This window comes from Trichomycterus rosablanca, chromosome 2, assembly GCF_030014385.1.
Source record: "Trichomycterus rosablanca isolate fTriRos1 chromosome 2, fTriRos1.hap1, whole genome shotgun sequence".
Lineage (NCBI taxonomy): Eukaryota > Metazoa > Chordata > Actinopteri > Siluriformes > Trichomycteridae > Trichomycterus > Trichomycterus rosablanca.
Genome location: NC_085989.1, coordinates 24,868,503 through 24,895,555, shown reverse-complemented (window position 1 = coordinate 24,895,555; position 27,053 = coordinate 24,868,503). Strand labels below are relative to the sequence as shown.

Below are 27,053 nucleotides of genomic sequence, written 5' to 3'. Positions count from 1 at the left end.
TCCAGCTCTTTGGTTGGATTAGCCTCTGCTGAGCTCTTTAAGAACGCACCGATTGGCTAGCTGGTTCAATGGGTGTGTTTCAAACCACACAGTACCCTTAAATGTAGTGCAATGAATTTGTAGCAATTTCAATCAATGGCATAGCTATTGTTTTGACACACTATTTAGCAAATAGGATGCGGTTTGGGACGCATGCGTGACTGAAAATAAACCATCAACAATACTACTACTACTACTACTACGCATAATAATAATAGGATTTGAAAACGTTGCAGGTATTGTGGTAACAGAACACTGTATTATTAACTTACAAAGAAATATTTTAAAAAGCAACAAGGATTATTTGTGGTAAAACCTGGTATTAACTTACCAAACTTACATGTCTTCGGGGGTGGCACGGTGGCTAAGTGGGTAGCACTGTTGCCTCGCAGCAAGAAGGTCCTGGGTTTGATCCCCTGGTGGGGCGGTCCGGGTCCTTTCTGTGTGGAGTTTGCATGTTCTCCCCGTGTCTGTGTGGGTTTACTCTGGGTGCTCCGGTTTCCTCCCACAGTCCGAAGACATGTCTGTTTGTTTGTTTACTGGGATTTGATTTACTGGCAAGTGAGGTAAACTGAAGATACTAAGTTGTCCATCACTGTTTTCTATATAACCTTGTGTGAACTGATGAATCTTGTGTAATGAGTAACTACCGTTCCTGTCATGAATGTAACCAAAGTGTAAAACATGACGTTAAGATCCCAGTAAACAAACAAACAGACATGTCTTCGGACTGTGGGAGGAAACTGGAGTTTCCAGAGGAAACCCACACAGAAGCAGGGAGAACATGCAGACTTTACACAGAAAGGGTTCAGACCTCTCCACTCCCCAAACTATTATGCAAAGAGAAAGCCAGTCAGAACGCCACTGAGTTCTCTGGGCCTGAGCTTATCTCAGGTAGATCATCCAAAGAACAGTGGAAACATGTTGGTTCCATGTTTCACCTTATGTTTGGAAAATTTGAGTTCTCTGTGCCAAAGATAACAGATTTACTCTGATAAGATAACTCTGTTAACAGCAAAAGGTACAAAAGGTGAGATCTGTTATGGAATGGGGGTGCAACAGTGCATACAGCAAGGGTTTGTCAAGAGAATTAAGAAAATCACAGATATGTGTTTTATTACTTTTTTAAAATGCTGCGTCTTTTCTGGAAGTAGGGTTTGTAAAATAAATAGGTGACATGAAATCACACAGGGAAGGAAATATTTATGGAAACAAACAGTAAATAAGCATATTCATAACACTAAGATTCCTAACCATAGATTTTGGGTTTAAATAATTATTAAGCTCCAAGTTAAAATCCTTAAAAGTCCTAGACTGAGTATTAAACATCAATAGTTTTATTAGAATATAAAAAATGTTTATTTTAATTCAAGATTCAATGTCTCTGGCTGTTACACAGACATATGTTTATACATTTACATAATCGGGAACTACTGTCTGCACTAAATTAAACATCATGTTCATATACAATAATAATTAATTGGTGCTTTATTGGGGGAATGGGTCAGTGGCAGTTGACTACAAAAAGCAAACCTCTTGGGGCTTGAAATGCAGGCAAGATATTACATCAGTAATTGATTGCAAAAAAGTTTTATGTGTTACTATTAATATTTGAATGTGCTTCACGTGCCCCTTCCAAATAAACCCCTAATGTGTTTCAGTGTTGTTCTTTATTTGATCAAAATACAACCCAAATCAGAAAAAGTTGGAACAGTATGGAAAATGCTAATTTAAAAAATCTTTTCAGTCTTTTGTGGAAAAAGCCTAATTAAGACTGATGTTAATAATTCATTTTCTCTTGTCTGATTACTACTTAATAAAGTAATCAGGGTTACCTTGGGTAATTACAATTAGGCAATTATGTAATAATTGTGACAGACCTAAAAAGTAGATTATACAAATGTCAACCTATTTCGAACAAAGTTTGTAAACCAGCTTTTTGGATAATGAAGTAATCAGCATAACCAAATCTTGAGGTATGTGTAATTTGGAGCAGCAAGAACAGATCCAATATTTTCAACATAATTAAAAATAACTTTACAGTGCAGGCAGCAGGTATCACGTTCAACCGACACCCATTCTACATTCGAAACCAGACCTTACTCACTAGTGCACCAATTATGGTGATTAAACTATTTTTTTTAAAGTCAGAACTTGATAAAAGATGTACAATATGTGTACAAATGCTATGTAGAACATGCCTAATGTCCTAGTATACACAGTCAATTAGACACCTCTTCATAGTTAGAGCCTAGTAGGTGGGCGCCATTTAAAACACAGTAGGGTGTACGGACCGCCTTACTAGTGGTGCTCAATTGCGCTTGCGCACTGAGGCGTAGCCATTCTGACGCATGCGCAGTTACAAATCCAATGGATCCGCTTTAAATCACACCGAAGACAAGGCAGCGAGCAGATCGAGCACTAGCTACGCATCCTTCAAGTTCTTAAATTAGCCCTATTAAGCTTCGAGATACCGCCCCCAATTTCAGTGTCGGTACGGAGCCGCCAGGCCGGGACAGAGACGGAGAGAGAGCCCTCGGCCATGGAAGCGCTCGGACCCGGTAAGCGTTGAGGTGAACGTGCGCAGGCCGGGAAGAGGGCAGCACAGGTTGGCGAAGCGACTGACTGGGGGCCGCGGCGCTTAGCTTGCGCTGCTTCTTTCTGTAGGCCTTAGCCACACGCATCAAAACAAACGCGCTGTGAACTACGACTTTGTGCCAAAAAGCATAGCGACGACTGTTTACACGTCGAATGGCGTCGAAAAACAAGATGTATAATTAGAAAGCCAACAAGTGTGTATGGCATGGGCTTGTTGTTTATTGTGTACAAGCGCAGCGTACGCACACAGGCAGCAGTGCGGAAGATGGGACGGCATTGTGGCGATAATGGGAATTTAACTAAGAAAAAACGCTTTCATACTGGTCTGTCCAGACCCAGATGTGTGTAGTGGGATAAAAAATCTGGCTGCTTTTTATTTAAAAAAAATGTTGATGGCTCTATGTGAATCGGGTGTATTTATCATTGTGTTTGAGAATATTTGAGACATTTTAGCGAACGAAATTGAGGACGGATCATTGGCGTTTTTAACTGGAATGTTTTCCCTGTAAGAATGTGTGCATTATACGTTTCCTTTGGCGTTGACCATACTGTAAAATAACAGGTGACAGGTTTTACCCGCCACTTCAACATTTACTGGACATAACGACACCTGTACAAAGACAGCAAGCAGGACATTACGACACAGCGACATGGCATTACAATCGCCTCCTGCATTCTACACAAAGCCTTTGTTAGGGTCTTGTCGGCCAAAATGTCAACTATTTTGAAATGTAGGCTCGGTGTTTTATCACTCCACACGCCATTGTTTAAAAAAGAGGAAGAAAACGTTGAAATACAAGCAGCTTCAGAAGAATTGGCAATCTTGGTAAAGATAGTAACGTTATAATAGTAATAGTAACGTTATAAATGAGTGTGTATGTGGTTAAAATATGATAGTTTAACATTTAAAAATAATGTGTATTTATTAAAAAAATGCTTATTAATAGGAATTGTCTAGGTGTCAGTTATTAGCACCCCTACATGTGGTACTTTGTGCAATATCTCTTTGTCATCATAACTGGACTCAGTGTTCTGCAATGCTTAATTAGAGTTACCAGTCAAAGAATCTGAGAGCTCTATAATACAACATACACCATATGGCTAAAAGTAATTTGACACCTGCCCATGAATTTGTTGGATATCCCATTTAAAATAGTGGTAATTGTAAATAATGGAATTAAAATAGTGCACTCAATGTGATCTTTTCAGCAATAACAGAGCTTTTTTATAAGACTTTAAAGAATGTCTGTAGGAATTTGTGCCCAAGTGCATGCTTGGGCAATGATATTGACCATGAAGCCTCAATTGATGTTGCAGTTCATTTCATAGCTGTTCAGTGGGCTGGCATGCAGGTCGCTGGAGTTTTTTTAAAATCAAGAACTTCATCATGTCTTCATAGAACAGGAAAGGGCCTTTGCTAAACTGTTACAGCAAAATCGAAGCATATCATTTTCTTTATATAACTGATTTGTTCCAGCCACCAGCTTTTATTAGAGTTTAGGTCAGGGGATTGCAGTTGCTGTTAAAAATGCTTGGTATTGTGGGAATCAATTTTTTAGTTTGGATATGTGGAAACGATCATTGTCCTTCTGCCATATTTAATAGAATGGATTAGGTTAGTTTCTTGTCTATGTCCATTTTATGCAAAACACATCTTGAGTGTGTGTCAAAGCTCTAGTTTTATGTTGTATGAATATACAAACTTATTTCACTGACATTTAATGAATTCCAAGCGCAAATGTTTGTGGTTAGATCAAAGGAACAACTGGTCTAGGTATGACCTTTAAATAGATTGTTGTCATAGAAGTGGTGTGGTGGTGGTTTTGTGACTTGGTGAACTCAAAATGATGTTTTTCTGCACATCTTAAACTGGAATTGTTTTGTTACTCTAACCATTCTCCTTATTGTGTTATTGGACAAAATACAATCTTCCTCTTACTGGGAGGTTTATTACAACTTTATTTTACACTTCCTTATTATTAGTCAAATAGTGGATACATGCATTTTCAGACATGATGCTCTTTTATAGCCGTTGCCAATTGATGATTAAAGATGTCCAATGAATTTTTTTATTTCTTTTACTGTAATTGAGTTTTCACATTTTAATTAATAACTAAGGGGATTTGACTTGCCATCTCACATGTTTACCCCAGAGAAACAGGAAGCTTAAATTCTCACTCGGCCCTTAAGAATTAAACTGATGAGCATTAGAGCTAGAGGCACACAGCAAAGTTATTTGTGTAATGATTTAGGGTATGTCTGCATACAGCTGTTCTGCATCATAAACGTGGTGTTAACAATGGTTTTTAGTCCGTATCTGGTCCTCTGTGAAGTAGTGCTGTGCAGTTGTGCGAATGTGTTTATCATTACTAAAGGAATTTCCTATGTGATAAACACTGCTCATATTTGCAAACAAATGAAATATTTAACACATACATTACATTTACATCTCAAACAGCAAACATTTACTGTGTACTGCTGGACAGTATTACTAAGGTACTGATTATATACACTGTTAAGTGTTGCCATCTTAGAAAAATGATTTATTTAAATGTTTCTATGAACAAATAACCTTGCTTAGACAATTGTAGTTAGTGTAATTTATCAAAAATGTGTGATCATCCGGTTTTAAGTCAGAAAAGCCTGTTAAAATCAGAACCGAAGCATTAGATTTCCAGACGGCACCCTTTAATTGCCCAGTTATACATTAATTTAAATGCAGAGATGCTTTTTTTTAGAAATACGAATTTGGCTTACATTAAAAGGCCTAATTGCTGTTGTCATCTCACCCTGTAGAGAGATTAAAATCCATGCTTGTTTGTTTAATTGCTGAATCTCTAATGGCCTGTTATAAGGCATGTGTGTTTTTAAGGGTGTAGTGGGTATCGTTCAGGGAACGGCACTTTTTAAATTAATAATTAATTTCTAAAAATTTAAGTTGGCTTTTACCACATGAGCACCCAAGCATTTTAAATGAATAAGTGTTAATATAATTATGCTTAAAAGGAAATGGTTGTTCGGCATCACACAGCAGTATCTGCTATAAAAATAGACAAAGATGAGACAAAAATATTTGTATGTTAGGGATGCAAATTTTGCTAATTTCTTTTAACGGCTCACCAACAATGGCAGTGATAGCTCGGTGGTTAAGGTACTGGACTAGTAAACAGAAGGTTGCCGGTTCAAGCCCCACCACCACCAAGTTGCCACTGTTGGGTCCCTGAGCAAGGCCCTTAACCTTCAATTGCTCATTGTGTAAGTCGCTTTGGATAAAAGCGTCTGCTAAATGCAAATGTAAACTTAGTGTACAGTTTACTGACAAGCATATAATGTCCCTGTAAAATGGAAATCAGAGTTTCATAAAAACATGTATTAATGCTTTATTAAATGCATATTTCCAGAAAAGCTGGGACACTTCTGCAAAAAAAACAAACCTGAAATTTGTTAATATGCAGTCGGACTCAAACAAGCTTCTGTTTGTGATTTTAATAAGTAATATCTTCATCATTCATTACTCAATGAGATTCTAAGCAGAGCTGGTGCATGCACACTGAGGGTCTGTCAAGTGTCAAGGTGTGTTTCAAACCGGCGTTCTTAGTCTCAGTAGCTGTAGTGCTCAATTTAAATCATTAATTAATTAAAATGACATTTTTTAACCAAGCATTAACCGAACATTGAGTTCTTAGGTGATCTGTTAATCATTGACGTTCTTAATATATATATAAATTTCCCCTCTCACAACCATTTATGTGGGAGACAAACGTCAAAAGTGAAAACTGAAATAATTACAGTAGTGTGTTCGTATTAACTAAAAGTAGTTAATTATATATATTATAACTAAATTAATCTCTTTTTTGCTAGATAGACCTCTTAACATGGAAATGTGGTTTAAGTTACAGTAAGGTGTTGAAGTCCAATACTAGCTCTACATGTGCTATTTTAAACTCACTTAAGACCAATACCCAGCCATTATCATTTTTTTGCAGCTTAATGTATGTGAAGTAGTAAATCAAATCGCAGGCTTCCAAAAAGGAATCATGTTGCAAGCTGGCAAATGGAAAGCAATGCTCTCTGTGCTTGACTAACAGTTTTAGCATCACTTTTTTCCTCATTTGCATAAAGGTAACTCTAGCTCTAACTCTAACTTTAAGACTAACACCTGAACTAAAATGCCAATTATTTAATTAAGGCAAATGTGAGCAAAGAGGAGGCAAGATCTTTTGGGCCACTTGTCTCACAACATTTACATTGTCTCTGTCTTGAGACATAAGGTGTTCTATTCTTGAAATTTGTGAAACCAGTCACTGTGACATTATACTGTTTCACTGCATTTGGACATAATTGCTTTGTATTAAAAAATACTTGGCCTATTTAGCCTTGGTGTCCAGAGCAACCTGGTTTTATGAAGTACAGAGAACAACAATCACTGTGCTCTACCGAAACTCATAATGAAAAAGAACATCATTGTAATGTGTGACATTACATACCTGCTTGATGGGGTGCAACCTTCTCTGTAACTAAAATCATTCACGATGATTCCCACTATCTGCTTGCTAAGCTAAGCTCCTGTTTTATGCAGTAACAAAAGATTTTCCCGCTCAGCTGTATGTAGTGTACTGAGTAATGCTATTAGGATCATTTCCCTAGTTATGGCTGGGTCAACACAACACTTACTTAGGAGACATCAGACTTGCTGTTTTGTAACAAACTCTTATGAAGTAGTGCAGACTCGGTTGTCATTAGGTGCTGCATGCTTTAAATCATCCGTTTAGTCCTGTAGAACGTTATGATTGGAATCCAACTTTATGGCTCTTGTGTGCTCAGTTAGGGGCCAACTTCCAATAAGCCTACAGCACCCTCCACCCCTTCCCATCCCCACTCGGCTATCGACCGGCCAGGTTCAGGGTTGAAGCAGGGTTCCTCATCGCTGCTGTAATTATTAACACTGCTGGCCACTCAAGGCACCTGCGGTGGAGGTCAGGGAGAATCACGGATGGCCTTGTGTGGCTCTTGCACGCGATTCTGAGTTCTGTTAGACCCTGCCCCTGGTACTGCACTTGACAACCATGGGCCTTCTCGATCAGGGGTGGGTTTGGTGCCAATGGCAGGGGAGAGAGAGGCTCAAGTTAAAACTTGCCTGGATTGGGTGAGAAATGGAGAAATGAATAATAAAAGATAAAAAACGATTTACCTAGGCATTCAGCATGATGGACCCGTCTTTTCAGCTAATGCACATTAACTGCCTTCAGTTTTAACTTATCGATAAAGTACTATAGAGGATGTATTACAACAATAAGCTTCCATTTTATTTCTTCTTGTAAAAGTGGTCCAACATTTTAAGCCAGTAATGGCTCTGATACAGATACTGTATTGGATTGGGAGATCCGTATTGGCATGGTTTGTGCCCAACTAATGTATTTATTTATTTATTAAGAAGTTTATTATTTTATTCTGTGGTGCTATTGCTGGCATGGTTCTTATATATAGATATATACATTTTTAAGCCACATAGGAGGCTTTTTTGTCCTTTTAACGGCCGAGATGATAAACTTAATAAATCATTTGTCATTACAGCAACCATAAAAAGTAGTTACAAACTGTTACGTACAAGGGTCTATAAGAAAAAAAGCAGCAGTTTGCAGATCAGTTTTTTGTTCTGTTGTGTTTTTACTAATTACCATCTTGTGTGCATTTTTGTGTGCACTTGTCTGTAAACTGTGTGTGTGTTTTTGTGGGACAATATAGTTTTGATGCACAAACCTATTTCAAGTAAAAAATGAGGCAACATCCAGTCTGAAACAACCAACAGTATGACTGTATATCTCAATTTGTGAGCAACTTTTGTATATATATGAGTGCCAAGTGTTTGAAATTGTGTTTCTCTGCTACACTGCAAAAGGGCTTTGGTGGGGCTTAACAGGCCACAACAGTTCATATGTCTGGATGTGGAGGCACACCATTAAACATCACAATCCCCCAATGTGGTGCTTGTGTTAATTGGAGCATGTAGAAACATGAGGGGTTTTAAAATGGCCTTCATTATTATACAGTTATATAGTTTGCACCCCCAGTGTGTAGGACCCCCACATTGTACAGGGCAATGAGTTTATACAGATTCAAAGTGGTACAGAGTATGAAAATCAAGGACTGTTTAATTCTCTAGTCTCCCATGTGGTCCTGTTGCTGTCTGTGACAAATTCGGCTTCTTTTGTCTGGGTGGCTTATGTAGGTTAAATTAAGGCGGTAGAGGGGTTAAGCCAGTAATTGAATTGTCTTTTTTTTTTTTTTACATTTGAGAGGTACGATGGCAAAATCGTCGTTTGTTTGCCTTTCTCCGTCAGATTTAGAAAAATATATATAATAAATTCTTTCATGAACACATTTATTATTATTTTTTATTTATTTTTTTTTTTTTCTGCAGGCCCGCCTGCCCCTACCTCCCTTTTCCAGCCACCACGCCGGCCTGGCTTGGGCACGGTGGGGAAGCCGATTCGCCTGCTGGCCAATCACTTCCAGGTGCAGATCCCCAAAATCGATGTCTACCATTATGACATTGAAATCAAGCCGGAGAAACGTCCCCGGCGAGTCAACAGGTGAGAGATTGTGATGGTAAGCAGAGATAAAGAGCATGATAATGACTAGTTTTACTTTCTGACATTATTTTTTTTGTTTGTTGTTGTGCAGAGAGGTGGTGGACACCATGGTAAGACATTTCAAGATGCAGATCTTTGGGGACCGGCAGCCTGGATATGATGGCAAAAGGAACATGTACACGGCTAATCCACTGCCCATCGGGAGAGACAAGGTAAGCTCTAAATTTAGTTTGGAATAGTGATAGACACGAATGTGTATATTCTTATAAGTATTATACTTATAATAACTGTGACTGGTCCACTCAATAGTGAAGGTTTAGTTGCTAATAGTTTCTTTTGGCTGGACACACATTGGTCAGGGTAGGCCAGCCCCCCTTATGCACTTTGTCTTTTTTAAACTGATGTAATAAGCATATCCAAATTAAGTCAAATGTGTTAATAACTAAGTTAGGGATGCAAATTTTGCCAAATTCTTTTAAACGCTGACCGGTCATCATTAACCGACAAATACTGAGTTTTATAATAGTGTTTATACTTTTTACACGTGCAATGTGAGGCATCCGTGTGTGATTTTACAAAGCAGCGAACAATTACAACCCCTAGCTAAACATGTTTATCATAATAAAGATGTAGTCAGTATATTAAAGCTTTTTCTGACATTAGTGTAGTTATTTTGCATCATGCCCCAGTACGAAGGTAAAACTCTGCTTATCATTTTATAATAACTACTCTAGAGTTTTACCTTCGTACTGAGACATGATGCAAAATGCTGTAAAAAAAACACTTAACATGCTGTCAGCCTCTATACTGACACAAAACAGCCTCCGTTTGGGATTTTAATGCGTAATAGTTCCATATTTACTTAAATACTTTAAGGCTACATATATGGATCACTTTCATACTTTTCATTAAAAAAAGTAACAAAAATCTCATCAAGACAGATACATGTTGCCAGTCTGACTGCCTGGTGGGAAACATAGTTTCTACCTGACCTTGTTTGTATTTCACTGTGATTTTAATTGTTAGAGCATTGGGAGTATAATTCTAAAATAAACTTTGTGAATGGATTGTGTTTATTTGTTTTCGTGTTTATTATTGCAAAAGCCATACCCGGCCATATGCAAATACTGCCCATGCTTAAAGTATGTTTGCAGGGTTATGTAATACTTTCTCATATTTTTAAAAGACTTACTTTTCTTTTATTAAATGGCTAAATAAAATGATGTTTCCTCAAACATGGCTCATTGTGTTTGTGTGGTGGCTTTGCTGAGATTCCACTCGAGTGCCTGTGATTTGAATCTTAAATCGAAGTGTTAACCACAAAAAACAGGTGCATTTTTTTTGGATCTACTAAATACAACATGGATGCTACATGCCAACAAACTATAGCATAAGTAGCATAATAATATTTTACTGCTTCCAATATTTACATAGTCCTGTTAATGCTGGAAATGAGATGTCATCCTTTCTATATGTAAAGCTGCTACAGTTAATGACTTGTATGTTTAATGTTCGGCTTATGTCTGTCTGTTTCAGGTGGATTTGGAAGTAACTTTGCCGGGTGAGGGGAAGGATCAGACATTTAAGGTGTCTCTGCAGTGGGTGTCAGTGGTCAGTTTACAGATGCTTCTGGAGGCTCTGTCAGGTCACCTGAACGAGGTCCCAGAAGACTCTGTGCAGGCTCTGGATGTCATTACACGCCATCTTCCCTCCATGAGGTGTGTTTGTGTACTGTTTTATACCAGTTTTTTTCCTCTAAGAATACAGTTTAGCTTAAAGTACCATGTACAGTGGTGTAAAAAGTATTTGGCTCTTCCTATTTTTTATTTGCTATATCGTCACAACAGCCTTGCCATTAGTAGATGCACTTTGCAAGTGTGCTCTCAGTGCTGGTCCCAAGCTCAGATAAAATAAGGAAAGTTGTTGCATCAGAATGATAAGCTATTGTGGCCCCTAAAATACAGGAGCAACTAAAAGTAAAAAAAATACATTTCTGTCTCATAAAATGCCCATTTGCAGCATTTAAATAACAACTGACCGGTTTGCAGTTTTTACACATTTTCCATAAAAGAAAATACATGATCCACATATGGTGGATTTGAATTTCAAAAATGAAGACTTTGTCACTACACCGTCACTACACATCCTCTGTCGCTCTGTTGCTTTTAATCTGAGACCTTTTAATTATTTGCATTCTCTTGAGGTTTTTGTGAGTGTCAATTTTTGCGATGTTGTTTAATGGTGTTTAATTCGTTTCAGTGAAGTGGATTATGTGCTTAAGAAGAAACTGAAGCTACCCTTAAAAGATTGTTTCTGCTTTGGTTTGATTGTGCTGCTGTGCCCAATTATCTAGCCAGTGAAACAACAAGATGCCACACTTTTGTGACTAAAAGGATGTCAGCAATCATGCAAACCGCTACACTGAATTAGTGGACAAACATCAGCTCCTAAATGTGTCCTGCTGATTGTGCAAATTATAAAGTCTGGATATTTGGACCTGGCTTTTTTACAAAACCAGCTGACAAATGGCCAGAGAATTTGGATAACTGGGAATACCCTAGTTATATAATAGTAATAGTAGCACCTTAGAAGGGTAGTGGTATAACTTCTGAAAATAAGAAATATACTGCTAATTCTATCCAAGAAGAAAAAAACTAGGTGAAAGTCGTCTACATTCTATAATGAAAAAAGAAAAAGACAAGCTTTAGGTGCATCAGTGAAGGTACAGACCAAAACAAGAAGTCTTACAGTTAAGAGTTTATGCACACTGAGCTGGAAAAAGCTTCTGGTGGAAGTCTGTGCTCTACAAAGGCACCAGTCTATTAAGAAATGCAGTCGTCTATACTATTATAATAAAGTGTACCAAGTTGGAATTCTCCTCGTAAGTGGAAGGCTCAGATGAGGAGAAGCTAAGCACTCAGCTATCCTGGCTAAAAAACAATCGGGTGTCTGTGCAAGAGTTTCCTAGAACTAGGTCTTGAAGGAGGATGCAATCATGTTTTGTCTTGATTGTGTCAAAAGAACTGGATTAAACACTAATGCCTTAATCAGAAGGATCGTGTCTTGTTGTAGAACCTGTTGGTGCTTTCGTGGCACAGTTAAACATCAACAAACTGCAGATTTACCAAAGAACAGACTGCTAACCGATGAACCACCGTTTCCCTGTATTTGAGTAAAGCACTTTATATTTTTCCACACCTGATGCCAAATGGTCTAAAGTCATTTTTAACTGCTTGGTTATTCGAGCAGTTTGTGTAGAAGTACACAGGAAACAATGCCATTTTGCCAGTACAAAAGTGTTTTTGCTGCATGTTATGTAAATGCAGCCTGTTTCGTCACTCCACCGGTGTTTAGTTCACATTCAGCATTCTAATCTGCATAAATTGTAAACTGTGGTGTAATACTGCAGTGATATTAACATGAAATAATGGACATTTTTGTACTGTTTGCTTCCACGTTTGCTTAGTCTTGCTTGAATCCCTGCAGTAAACTGTTGCATTGTGTGTGTGGAAGGGTGACGATGAGCAAGCTTGGAAATAAACACGTTTGTCTATATATATATATATATATATATATATATATATATATATATATATATATATATATATATATATATATATATATATATATATACATACATACAATAGATGTAGAAAAAAGGATGTTGGTTTTTTATATTAAATCATATGCTTACTATGACTGTGGTGCAGGTATACTCCTGTAGGCCGCTCCTTCTTCTCTCCCCCTGAAGGCTACTACCACCCACTGGGAGGAGGAAGGGAAGTGTGGTTTGGTTTCCACCAATCTGTTCGTCCAGCTATGTGGAACATGATGCTCAACATTGATGGTAGGTGATCATTGAAAGGAACCTTAGCTCCTTCCTTTTGTTCTTATTGTCTGTCAGAAACAGATATGATTGTGTAAAGAGAATACATGTCTTAAATTTTGTCAACAGTTGATGAATGCAGATGTAAATGACTCACAGTTTGAGTACCTTGTCTGTTCATTTCTATTATCTGGCATATCCATAATTGACTTTTTAATTAAAGAAAACTTATTGGACTAGGACTAACATATTCAGTTCAGTTCTTTCGTAGTGTTTTTAATGCTTTGCTGTCCCCCTATAGTCTTTTTTTTAAATTAAAATGATATTACAGTGTGGCCACACTCTGTCCAGTATTTACTTTCTGCCCACTTTCCCAAAGTAAATACCTTCATCTGTGTTCACATATTGTGCTTGTGATGTATTCCACATGAAATATTAAACTGGATAACACATAATGGCTCTTTTATATAATATGCAAGTAATAAAGTTGTTCTAAGTGCCATATTTTCAATCAAAGCTAGATATTGTTAGAGCCACAGTATATGTACAACTGGTTTATGTAAAGTACATGATCTAAGGAAACAGAATTTTTATATTTAATTCATTATAGACTAGAAAAGTAAGGAGCTTCACTGCAGGTTGTTGCACAAAGTAATCAGATTATGACTGACTTATCTACCCACGGATTGTAACTTTATCTATTGTGTGCTTTGTTTTTTAATTTCCAGTTTCAGCCACTGCTTTCTACCGTGCCCAGCCAGTGATTGAGTTTATGTGTGAAGTTCTAGACATCCAAAACATTAATGAGCAAACTAAACCTCTCACAGATTCACAACGTGTTAAGTTCACAAAGGAGATCAGAGGTAAGCGAGCATCAACACATTGGACATGTGTACTGACACAGCCTTTGCCACATCCTTTCTGATTAGAGTTGCATAGAAAAATGTATACCAATGACCAAATCGTAAATCAGCTATGTGTAATGTGTATACTGGTTGTCATGCATTTGCCCGTGTTGCTGTTTTTGTGAACAGGACTGAAAGTTGAAGTCACACACTGTGGGCAGATGAAAAGGAAGTACAGAGTTTGCAATGTAACACGCCGCCCAGCAAGCCACCAGACGTGAGTGTTTTTGCAGCACAATTACGACGACTTGCAAGCATTTTTTTTTTTTTTTAGCAATTCTTAACTTCAAACCTCATCAGAATGTGAGACTCATGGGCTGTGTGAATGTTGTAAATGAATTCAGGTTTAATAAGGTGAAGTAAATTAAAACCAGTCCCACTTCACCTAAGGTGCACATGTCCGCAAATAATAAATGCATAAATACGTAAAAAAACAAACTCTTTATTTTGTAGGTTTCCCTTGCAACTAGAAAATGGACAGGCCATGGAATGTACCGTAGCTCAATATTTCAAACAAAAATACAGTCTGCAGCTTAAATACCCTCACTTACCCTGCCTTCAGGTGGGACAGGAACAGAAGCACACATACCTTCCCCTAGAGGTAAGTCCATGTAGAACCTCCCCAGTATGGAATTTCAGCTGACTTTTAGATTTCTTAAAATTTCATACTTCATCATAGGAAATGCATGTGGACATTCTTGATAGTGGTCTTTTTGGCTATTACAACTACACCTATTGTTAACATTTTCATTAAGTGGTGAATATCTCCATAGTTGTTCAGTGTAGCATTGTTTTAATTCAAATGATCAAAATTCTGACCTGTAAGAGCTGCTGCAGTGTATAGTTCTCCCTTGATATTTGTGGGTTGATGAGGTTAATCGCAGATTCGCGATCAATAATTGAATTAAAATTTTGGGGAAATTTGCAGACTACTATAGAAAATCGCAGACTAAGTGCACATAAACTTGCAAGTTCAAATCTCGACAGAGCCACTGTCCAGGGTCTTCTACACCACTGCTGCAGTTTGCTATCACAGTGACTATTTTGGGCACCTGTTCACATATTTTGCCTGTTTAGGGATTGCCTTTCTCTCCCTCCCCATGTCTGTTGGCCTATGTTGTCACTGTACTGTTATATACAGTATTTATAAAACATCCAATACTATGGAGTGTATTATTTGGTGTAGAGTACTTTTTGTGGCAAGTACAGTTTGATTTATGAGTAAAATTTTATGACTAAAACAATGGTTTTAGTTTAGTTATGTTTTAGTGTCCACCTATGTTTTAACCCTTATACTTAACAGCAGTAAGAGATTCTTACAAATAAACCTCAGTCTTCTTTCTCCTTCTTTAGGTCTGTAATATTGTGGCAGGCCAGCGCTGCATAAAGAAGTTAACTGATAATCAAACTTCTACTATGATCAAAGCCACAGCCCGCTCGGCACCAGATCGTCAAGAGGAGATCAGCAGGCTGGTCAGTGATGTTTTGCATCATTTCATATTGTACATCACCACAAACCTTGGTTTTCAATGAGATTTCACAGATGTTTAAAGAAAAGTGCCACATTTCACAACAGTCATGAAGTAACACTCAAATTGAATGATGGACTAAATGGAAGCTACAATACACAGCATTGCCAAACCTTAGTTGAATGTAAACCAAGAACATCCAGTGACTGTGTGAGGCTTCATACTCTGTCTGAAAGACGAATATTATAGTCCGTGTTTTGACAAACAAAAAAAAAATTTACATTTTTAATTTCACAGCAAATTTCATATTACATAGAAAATCATTGTACGGTTCGTGATGTCATTTTCTTGCCTGTGAATTAGATAAGGCTTTAACCATAATGTTTTCAATTAGTTTCCTTGTAGTCTTCCAGAAGTACAGAAAATTCCTAAGCTTCCTAAGAAACTACTCTTATCTAGTAATGATTTTGTTTTTATAGTTGAGTTCTACAGGTAACATTGTAATAAAATGTCCATCTAAACAACTCTTTGATATTTTAAATCAATTAATGCCATTATGAGGCGAACTACTCACCTGGGTTCCATCCTAATGTTTAAATCATTAATGCATGTTTACAATTCATCATATTTCATGCTGCTCTGCATGTATTCTGTAATTCGAACTTGACTTGATAAAATATCAAAGTCTGTTTAAAATACAATAAAGCTGATCAGTAAAATCTTTTCTTTCTACTTTTGTTTGCTAAATACAGATTAACAATTAAGAGAATTCACAAATCACATTCTTTTTTTTACTGCATTTTGCATAATGAAGGTCTGTGTATTTGAAAAATAAATCTATTTTATTTGCTCTAGATTATTTTTTTTATTGAGGTACAGATGTGCTTAAACTAATAACTACAATACAGTTGGCTTTTTAATAGCGTGTTTTTAAATATCAGGCTGCATAGTCTTTTGGAAACTTCATTGTTTTGTAAACAATCTATAATCATCTGCATCACATAATAAAGGATAAAATATATTGCTGTTTGTTCTCCAGGTCAAAAGCAACAGCATGGTTGGTGGGCCTGACCCCTACCTAAAAGAATTTGGCATTGTGGTACACAACGACATGACGGAAGTGACGGGGCGGGTCCTCCCAGCGCCCATGCTGCAGTATGGGGGCCGGGTATGTACAGACACTGGGAGGGACTGTGGCAGGGTGAGTACTGGGGGCACGGGTGCAGGGTGAGTACGGGTGGGGCCATAAACATGGGTGGTTGTGTGTGTTGTGACTTGTGGTGGGTTGAATGGACTAACCAAGAGGTGGATGATCAGACTTGATTTTGTGTAGGTTATGTGAATGTCACTGGGGCTCCATAATTATGGGTCAAATTTGAATAATGGTGCTCGGGTGGCCAGCAGTCTATTAGACTAGTCCACCACAGCTGAGATATGGGTATAAATCACAACGGTTTGATTCTTTTGGTTTGAATTGTTATAAATATTATCAATGTTAAGTGTAATTATTCAAATAAAATTATTGTAATCATTTAGCGTTTAAAAATAAACAATGTTTCTATGGGATATTAACAAAAGTGTTGTTAGAAGTAAATGAAATGCACAGGTATGGTAAAGAAGCCAGAACTTACAACACATGCAGCTGTTTTGGAGTTTTTACGTTTGATTTAAATTGCGGAATTTGATGTTAAAAAAAAATTCTTCCTGACGGTAATGAGCAGCTTGTGGTTCAATTGCTTAATAAGACCTCTTAGAGTCTTTCAGCTAACTTGCTAGTTGTCTATACTGCTCTAGGTTGTATACCACTAATGACTATTGGAAGTCAGTTGTTGCCTGGGAATAATTGTGCAGCCCTGCTGTCAAAGATCTAAATATTTAGCGGTGTTTATTGTCTGGATCAATATTATTTGATGTTTTTTGGGAGTTACCTATCAATCAAGTCTGATCATTGTCCTCATGAATGTATGACGCTTTTAAAAGACTGCTTTTCTGTTTGCCTGATGAGTTACTACTCCAGTTATATTTAGCATTTGTGATATGTTCTCCTACCGACGTTCAGGAGTGTAGAGCATGTGAAGAGAAAAGCAATCTGTCATTTTTCTATTTAAAAGTTTCTTCATGAAATGGTTGTATTCATCACTTTCTGTTTAATGACATGGTTTTAAATGATAAATAAACAATATGCTAACATGCTTGTAATGTATATTTTAATGCCAGCATGTTTCTATGTCTTGATGTTTTAACCCCTTGCTATTGTAATTATCTCCAGTCTTTAGGGTCTGTATGTTTCAGTACTGAAATACGAAGCATGATGGCTCATGTGATGGCAAAATTCTTAAGCTGTTTAACCCTCAATTTAAAACAATAAAGTCACATTTCAAGATTTTCTAAAGACTGGAGTTGTTTAGTTTAAGCAAAATAACTGTTTATAGCTGATGTTTGAAACCATTTGCTTTAAGTTGATATTGGTAATTCATATACTAGTCTTGATTCTTACTGGTGATGCTGGACAGATGTGGGTTTGAACAGTGTCTTTTCTGAGGTAATGCTCAAGGGTTCGCTAAGAGTGTAGGGACTCTCTCCCCAGAATAAGACAGTGGCTACACCGAACCAAGGAGTATGGGACATGAGGGGGAAGCAGTTCTATGCTGGCATTGAGATCAAGGTGTGGGCTGTAGCCTGCTTCGCCCCTCAGAAACAGTGCCGAGAGGACTTGCTCAAGTGAGTAGGCTTAAGTCTTTTTTTTTTTTTTTTTTTTTTAACCCACCCCACTGTAGGACCAAATGGCTGTCATAGGTGCAATGTGCTGTTAAGTGTCCACACAGACAGAATGACTTATTATCTGTTGTGCTGCTGCATTAGGACTAGTAAGGACTTACACAGATAGCATAAAACTAAGCATGCGTTCAGCAGAGATGTAGCAGTAATCTTAATTGCTACTGTGTGTCGGCCGTTTTTCTATATTCTCCATTAGCAGAAGAGAGGAGCGGGTGCTTGGGTGGCACACCAACAAGGTACGTTGGGGTCCCAAGCCTGGATAAAAAATAGAAGGGTTGTGCCAACAAAGGCATCCGGCTCGTTTTTACAATTTGGTATTCAAACCAAAAAAGGAGTTTAAACAGCAGCTGAAAGAAAAGGAAAAAATGTGACTGACGAAACTTTTTATACAACTGTAAAATGTCCATTGATCTATGCATTTATTCCGATGAATTAATAAATCAAAAGAAATAATAAATCAGCCTCAGGCTTGAAACACACTCAGTCTGTAGACAAAATTTGCATTTGAGAACCCATTTATGCAGGTGTGGATTAACATTTATTGGCTTATGCTCGCCAGTGTTTGTATTGCTGCCTGATCTGCATATATTTTCCTGTTAATATTTACTACATGATCAAAGGCCTAAATGAGCTACTAATGTTACAGTTCTGCAAATTCTGATTGACTTAAAAACATCAAACTTGTTCTGGCAATTCTAGATCAAACCAAAGTGGCCTTAAATGTTATGTTTTATTCTTGCAGGAGCTTCACAGACCAGTTGAGGAAGATCTCAAAGGATGCAGGCATGCCAATCCAAGGCCAGCCATGTTTCTGCAAGTATGCCCAGGGAGCGGACAGTGTTGAACCCATGTTCAAGCATCTTAAAATGTCTTACGTCGGTTTGCAGCTTATTGTGGTCATCCTGCCTGGGAAAACACCTGTCTATGGTAATGAGATTAAATCTGTTTTGAACTAATTCGTAATGTAACTAGAAACCTAAAAGTGCATTAGGAAGTACTTTAATGACCAATGAATTAACCATGGAAGCATAGTAAATGATGAGCCAGCACTGAAACGGTGTTTGCAAAAAATTTTTGCCTCTTGTTCTTTAGCGGAAGTAAAGCGTGTTGGAGACACTCTGCTTGGCATGGCAACTCAGTGTGTCCAAGTAAAGAATGTGGTAAAAACCTCCCCTCAGACACTCTCCAATCTCTGCCTCAAGATTAACGCCAAGCTGGGGGGCATTAACAATGTTTTGGTACCCCATCAAAGGTAAATTACACCTGCACTTAATCAGTGTCATTTAAATAATCCCACTGTCATGATGCTTAAAGGCTGGCACTTCTTTCTTGGTATACATAGGGCTTCATACACATGGCATTCTTTTTTCCCCCCTTAGGCCATCTGTATTTCAGCAGCCTGTAATCTTCCTGGGTGCAGACGTCACTCATCCACCAGCAGGTGATGGGAAGAAGCCGTCAATAGCGGCTGTGGTGGGCAGCATGGATGGCCACCCGAGCCGCTACTGTGCAACAGTCAGAGTTCAGACATCACGACAGGATCTGTCTCAGGAGCAGCTCTTTAGCCAGGAAGTTATCCAGGACCTCACCAACATGGTGCGCGAGTTGCTTATCCAGTTCTACAAATCCACCCGCTTCAAGCCCACACGCATCATCTATTACCGTGGTGGAGTGTCTGAGGGACAGATGAAACAGGTGAGACCAACAGAAAGTGGTCTGTTTACTTATTTATAGCTTTTCTGTAAATGAGCATTGACAACACTGCTTAAATTCTTAGAAGCACTAGCACTTAAAAACGCCAAATAAGTTATGAAAAAACAATTCAACTCTACACCCTCATAGTCACACTAACACTCTAACCACTATACACACACAAGTAAAGATAGCAAATTGACCCCCTACTTTGATTTTTAAAGAATCTATAATTTAGCCATGATAATAGCCATAGCAGCTGACATGGCATTAAGAATTAAACAAACGGGATGTGGTGTTATTCATCATTGGTAAAGTTTTCAGTAAGGACGCACACTCTGGCTAACATTTGCTTCATTTCTCAATATAGATGTAGGATCAGGAATTATTAATTAATGTTGAGATTTTTAATACAATTGAAATTGTAATAATTGAGAGTTTTGAGCTCTCACTCTGTTGACTAGTGGTGTTACACCTGTCTGTGTATTGTAGGTTGCCTGGCCAGAGCTGATAGCCATCAGGAAAGCATGCATCAGCCTGGAAGAGGATTATCGGCCGGGAATCACTTACATTGTAGTGCAGAAACGGCATCACACACGACTCTTCTGCTCAGACAAAGCTGAGAGGGTAAGGGTTCCAGGGCATCTAACTTCTTTACAACTGACTTATTTACACAGAATTTAATTGTTTCTTTATTCAAAATCTAGAGCTTAAACCTGACTGCTTTGTCATTCTCTGTAGGTTGGAAAGAGCGGTAATGTTCCAGCAGGCACTACAGTAGACAGCACTATCACACATCCTTCAGAGTTTGATTTCTACTTGTGCAGTCATGCTGGTATCCAGGTGAGTCACACCTTCCTTTTGATCATTTACTAATACATCCATCTGTATGTTAGTACATAATTCCATGTGTGCTTGCTGTAGGGCACCAGTCGCCCCTCACACTACCATGTGCTGTGGGACGACAATTGCTTTACTGCAGACGAACTGCAGCTGCTCACGTACCAGCTGTGCCACACCTACGTGCGCTGTACACGATCAGTGTCCATCCCAGCACCAGCCTACTACGCCCGACTCGTCGCCTTCCGTGCTCGCTACCACTTGGTGGACAAAGACCATGACAGGTATGGTTATTTTGTCTCATGGGTAGCTGTTATCAGTGAAAGACCCTTTTAGTTCCAGTTTGACTGTGTATTGAAAATAGGCCTTTAGCTGACCAGACATGACATGATAATTGTTGGACACTTATTATGAGGTTCATGTATTTCACCTCATTGTAGGGAAGTTAAACATTCTTTAACATTTCAATAATTTTGTCATGTATTTGTTGACAAACTGGAGATGTTCTGCCCATCTTTGCTTATCAAAGACTTTCCTAGATACTGCTATTGTTCTAAACATTGATCACCTGTTGACATCACATCATTATTTAGTTTTTTTTTTTGTACCTTAGTACTAGTCCTTGGGTGGCATTGTGGCTTGGTGGGTAGCACTGTCTCCTCACAGCAAGAAGGTCCTGGGTTCGATTCCCAGGTGGAATGGTTCGAGGTTGCATGTTCTCCCTGTGTCTGTGTGGATTTCCTCCCACAGTCCAAAGGGGGGTAGACATGCAAGTATCTACCCCCCCCCCCCCCAGTGTAGATACTGATACAGACTCACTCAGTGGTGGAAACAGCACAGTACAGGCTCGTGTTCTTTTTAAGAAACCTGTTAAGAACTTTTTGTAGTTCTTTTTCTAATGTAAGGTGGTTCTGCTGCACAATATTTAAAATAAGAGCTATTCTTAGTTAATTATTGTGATATTGTTATTGTTATAAAGGTCCCTTGAAAGGATAATTATAGGTGGTGGTGTTACTATTTTCTTTTAAATTACAACACAAAAAAAAGAAATTTGAGTCTTATTTCAATTGCATTATACAAGAAAAAAAAAATTTGAAATCGTAATCGACAATCGGTTATAATTTTAAAATAATTTTTTTTTTTTTTTTTTGCAAAATTGCTCAGCCCTATTACCAAGTACTGAATGTGGTGGTAAAGTAACAGTGCACATGGACATTTGTTAAGAGCTAGATGTTTTTCATTCGTTTCGAAATGATGCTTTTATGCTATTTTTTTCAATGCTTTTATGTATTAATAAATAAGCTCTCTGTTTACTGAGGCATTTTGTTGTATATTTTCATTATATTCTAAACACATTACCATAATACCTTTTTAAAGTGAGGAGTGAACACGTGTATATAAAAAAATTTAATATCATAAAGTTCATCTTTGGTCTTAGTTTAAAAAGACATATTTTACATTGTAAAACTGTCATATTTTGTATTCATTACATGTACATGTACATGTTGAAGCTGATGCTGACTCTAAGCCAGTCCCAATGCCTTGTGGCTTTGTCCAATCTGCATGAGTTAATAATAGTGTTACTTTCACCTGCATATATAGAAAAAAGTAGGTAGGGCAGCTCGGTGGGTATCACTGTCACCTCACAGCAAGAAGGTCCTGGGTTCGATTCCCAGGTGGAACGGTCTGGGTCCTTTCTGTGTGGAGTTTGCATGTTCTCCCCGTATCTGCATGGGTTTCCTCCGGGAGCTCCAGTTTTCTCCCACGATCCAAAGACATGCAGTGAGGTGAATTGAAGATACTAAATTGTCCGTGATTGTGTTTGACATTAAATTTGTGAACTGATGAATTTTGTGTATTGAGTAACTACTGTTTCGGTCATGAATGTAACCAAACTGTGTAAAGCGTGATAACTACATGATAATATGTTTGTTGACACTAACTCTTTCTTTGTGGATGTTTTACAGTGCGGAGGGCAGCCATGTGTCAGGCCAGAGTAACGGCCGAGACCCTCAAGCTCTGGCTAAAGCAGTGCAGATCCACTATGACACCCAGCACACCATGTACTTCGCTTAACTGCTTCAACCAGCAGGAAATGCACTTCTTTTCTCTCTTTCTGTCTCTTTCTATTTATGTTCCTGTTTTCTTTTTTACAATATTTGTTTTGTATTAATCCACACCAAAGCGGTTCCAAAGCCAGAGAGCCGGCCACGCATCCAGTTCAAGCGGCCGGTCTCAGAGGAACCGCCCACCAGCAATCCTCCACAGAGACCACTAGTCTCAAAGGCACAGAGTAAAAACCCAGTTGAGCCATTTTTAGTCTGTTTTTCAGTTCTGAATGTGTTTTTAATTTTTTATTGGTTATATACACTGATAGAGAACCTACGCCATTTCGTCATGACAGCTAAGCTGAGCTTTGTCTACTTTTTTACCTCAAGCCACCATTGGCTGAAATGTCACATTTGTCTTTTGCTTTTGAGAATGTTTTTTTTTTTTTCTGTCCTTTTTATGGTCGTATTTTAACTCTCTCTACTGAGTCTTTTACAAACGAGGTGATCTGGGTATCCATACCCATTACTCTGCTCTTCATCTATTTTGCAAAAGTTGTGTGTGTGTGTGTGTGTGTGTGTGTGTGTGTGTGTGTGTGTGTATGTGCGTGCGCGCATCCGTAGATTTTTCATGGCAGGCCACTGAATTGTAAAGGAAGTCAAGGAGTAAACTGCTGTAAATGCCTCAGTTCATTTTATAGCTCTTCACATAGATATATATAAATAAAATATACATATATCTATATAAATAAGCTTATTTCAGTAGATTTTGCAGGATTGCATAAGCTGGTGGTTTTGTGTAGCAGTAACATTATTCCACAGTCATAGCTGTGTGAGAATGGAGCATCGGGCCAGAGCAATCGGAGCTTGCAGCAGATTTGTGGTCGGATACAAACCAAGTATGTCCTTGTTTGGACTGGCCTGTTAGGTGCGTAACACAGGTATAGACAGGAAATCAACCAATCGCAATCTAGCGTAGTTGATAGAAATGGCAAAGCTTTTTAAATGGCAGCACTCTCCCCTCCCTTTATGCATTTTTACAGACTTACAATCAGATTTTTAAGAGTTTAATATAAATCCTGTTTGTGATTGTGTTGTTGGTGTAGAAAGCTGATGTTCTTATTGTTGTTTTGTTGTTAATGTCTTTGCTGTTATGTATATCAGACTGTCAGCAGCTCGGTTGAATTATGAATTTTTTCAGGAGTCGTTTCATTGGTGTTGGGTGAATCTGGTTCCGTAGCTGAACATGTTGTAGCATTCTGTCCATGGTTGCGGGGCCCAAAGTGCTTTGGTTGGTCTTCCTTTTGGCTCCATTTGTTACTTATGATTTAATGTATTTGAAGTAATGAATTATTGTGGCAAAGACTTTGCTTTGCTTTTTTTTTGCCCTTTTAACCCCACCTGTCTGACTTGTCGGGGAGATAGGGGATTACACAGAGAAATGATGAATGACAATCAGGGCTCAAGGGGAATTATTAGGGCTGTTTAAATAGTTTTTTTTTTTTTATTGTTGTTGAGTATATGTATCAATATATATAAAGTTTTTTTTTTTTCTTTTCAGATGAAAAAAAAAAAATTGTATCATAACTATGAGAGAAATATAAGCACTGCCTTTGTTCTCAACACCTGGTTTAGTGTAGGGGAATGACGAGCCTTGTCCTGTGTTGTGTGGTTTCCTAGGGCCTCAGCATGCACCTTATCAGGCTTGCTGCTCTCTAAAAACCCTTTTGTAACAAACCATAAGTAAAGCCACAGGTTTGCTATGAATGAGTTTGAGCGCATGCTTGTACAGGACATGAATTGGGGCCTGTTCAGAACGATGGGGTCAAGGCCCTGCTTGCAATAAGCTGGTTAAAGATGTTCATGGTTTTAATTAGTGATCCCACTATTTTTTAGTTCTGACAGAATGATTGTCTCATGAAGGAGCATGAAGGAGGTTGGTCAATGGTAAAATGATTATTCCAATTCCATATTATGACACAGCAATACAGTTGAATGAACAAGGGGATAAAGCTAAAATTCTTCTCATTTATGTGACTGCTGGTATGATAGCCTGTTGGCTTTTATGTTTGTGTTATTTTGCTTTTGTCAATCAGTGGGAATGTGCATTCAGTGGACTAGCTTTTTAGGCTTCATAGAAAAGTATCATATTTGGACTTTGCTCGCCTGCATGCCAGAGTATTGTTCTAAATCTCCTACAGAATATTTATTGTCACAGAAAAAGAAAAAAAAAATATCTTCTTCAAAAATGAATTATTTGTGACTGCTTCGGTTTTTTCTTAGGGTAGCAATATTGACCAGTCTTTAAACAACATTCAAAAATTCTTTCACAGACGTCAGTAATTCCTGTGGGTCAGACTGGACGCTGAGAGGAGGTGATGGGTCGAGTCTTGACACAAGCTCCAACTCAAACGAGGTACCTTTTTCAATCAGGGAGCACCAAAACTGACCCGTCACCCCCTCTGAGCTCATGCCAGGTTGCCGTTTGTGCTCTGCAATGTTGTGCGGCTTTGTTAACAACTGTCTTACAGCGTCCAGATGCCTCAGGAATGCGCAAGAATTACCTCTTTTTAACCTTTTTAAACGAATTCTCACTACCCCCTGTTTTAAGAGAGCATGATGTTTTTTTTAATATTCTCTTTGATATATATATATATAAAGATTCGGTATTGGACAAATTGTATTGTAATTTATTTCTTTTTTGTGCGTGTAGCTTTTGTGCTGTATTTTACTGTTCTGAGCTCTGTGACTTGTCTAATAGCAATAGAGGGCGCTCTTTGACTTGTCGGGGCTTCCTCTGGCCTTTCCTATCAGGTTGCCACATCAGTTGATGTATTGCTATTGACATTTTAAAAAAATCCCCTCTTCCTTTTTTAGCCTGCAGGGAATATTCGTGTTATTGTGCAAATTAATAAATTGGTATTTTATGCCTATATTCATGACTTGTCTTTGTTTTCCATTTTTCTATCTGTGTACAGAGTGTGTAACAAAAAATCATTAACAGAGGATCGAAAATAAAAAGACATAACTTAAAGCAAAATAATGTAAAGGATTAATGAAAGAAAACAATTAACATCATTAACAATGTTAAAAAGGTCAATAAACTTGGTAGCAAATGAATAAAATTGAAGGCTAGCATAGAGCAATACGGCTCTCTGTGAGTACCCAAAACTGACAGGCCGTGGTGGATAAAGTACCTGAAAGCTATACTTGAGTAAAAGTACAAATATCTTACTAGAAATTTACGATAGAAGTTAGTCACCTTTTAGTATTAGTATTAATATTACTTGAGTAAAAGTTTGATCCTGAAGTATCTGATGTTTAATGCACTTTTCTGGTGTTAAATGTACTTGAAAAGTATTGAAAGTAGAAGTACAAGTAAATGCTGTTAATAAAAACGCAAGTGGTCAGAATTAAAAAAAAAATTGTTCTTTTAAGCCTGTAAAGCACCTTAACAATGTAATGAGGTCTTCACAACATAAGAATTTAAAGAACAGATACATTTTCTTCCTTCCCTCTGAACATGATTTGTGCTGTTGACATCATCTATTTAAAATCGTCATTTAGTATTTAGGTTTTTTTTTTTTTTACCTCATTACTAGACCTAAATTGCCCTGTCCCAACTTTTTAAAAACTTGTTGTAGGCCTGAAATGCATGTATATGTATATTAACACTTGAAATGAAGTTGACCAGACAAAACATGAAATATCTTTGGTTCATATCTGCAATCAAATAAGATTCAATGTTCTATACTGTCTCAACTTTTTTTCTGATTTGGGTTAATAGATACACTGATCAGGCATAACATTAAAACCACGTTTCTACACTGACTGTCTGTTTTATCAGCTCCACTTACCATATAGAAGCACGTTGTAGTTCTACGATTACTGACTGTAGTCCATCTGTTTTTCTACATACTCAAACAGCAGTGGTGGACAGTGAGTGGACACGGTATTTAAAAACTCCAGCAGCGCTGCTGTGTCGGATCCACTCATACCAGCACAACAAACACTAACACACCATCACCATGTTAATGTCAATGCAGTGCTGAGATCATCCACCACCAAATAATACCTACTCTGTGTTGGTCCTGACCTTTAAAGAACAGGGTGAAAGCAGGCTAAAAAAGTATGTAGAGAAACAGATGGACTACAGTCAGTTATTGTAGAACTACAAAGTGCTTCTATATGGTAAGTGGAGCTGATAAAATGGACAGTGAGTGTAGAAACAAGGAGGTGGTTTTAATGTTATGGCTGATCAGTGT

At 37.9% G+C, this 27,053-nt stretch overlaps 1 protein-coding gene across 2 annotated transcripts; it reads left to right on the top strand.

Annotated features, from left to right (window-relative positions):
• The first annotated feature begins 223 nt into the window (after positions 1–223).
• On the top strand, positions 224–25,727 carry ago4 (argonaute RISC component 4). 2 transcript variants are annotated; one of them, XM_063012978.1, is made up of 18 exons: positions 224–275; positions 9,059–9,230; positions 9,322–9,442; positions 10,767–10,948; positions 12,941–13,077; positions 13,785–13,919; positions 14,091–14,178; positions 14,415–14,562; positions 15,315–15,434; positions 16,470–16,631; positions 18,018–18,151; positions 18,951–19,135; positions 19,301–19,460; positions 19,588–19,903; positions 20,393–20,527; positions 20,642–20,743; positions 20,825–21,024; positions 22,708–25,727. In XM_063012978.1, exons 3-18 carry the CDS (start codon positions 9,338–9,340, stop codon positions 22,814–22,816), a joined length of 2,418 nt encoding a protein of 805 aa, XP_062869048.1. In that variant the 5' UTR covers positions 224–275; positions 9,059–9,230; positions 9,322–9,337; the 3' UTR covers positions 22,817–25,727. The 2 variants fall into 2 exon arrangements, with proteins under 2 accessions (XP_062869048.1, XP_062869041.1); XM_063012971.1 differs by lacking the exon at positions 224–275 and adding an exon at positions 2,420–2,600.
• The last annotated feature ends 1,326 nt before the right edge of the window (positions 25,728–27,053 follow it).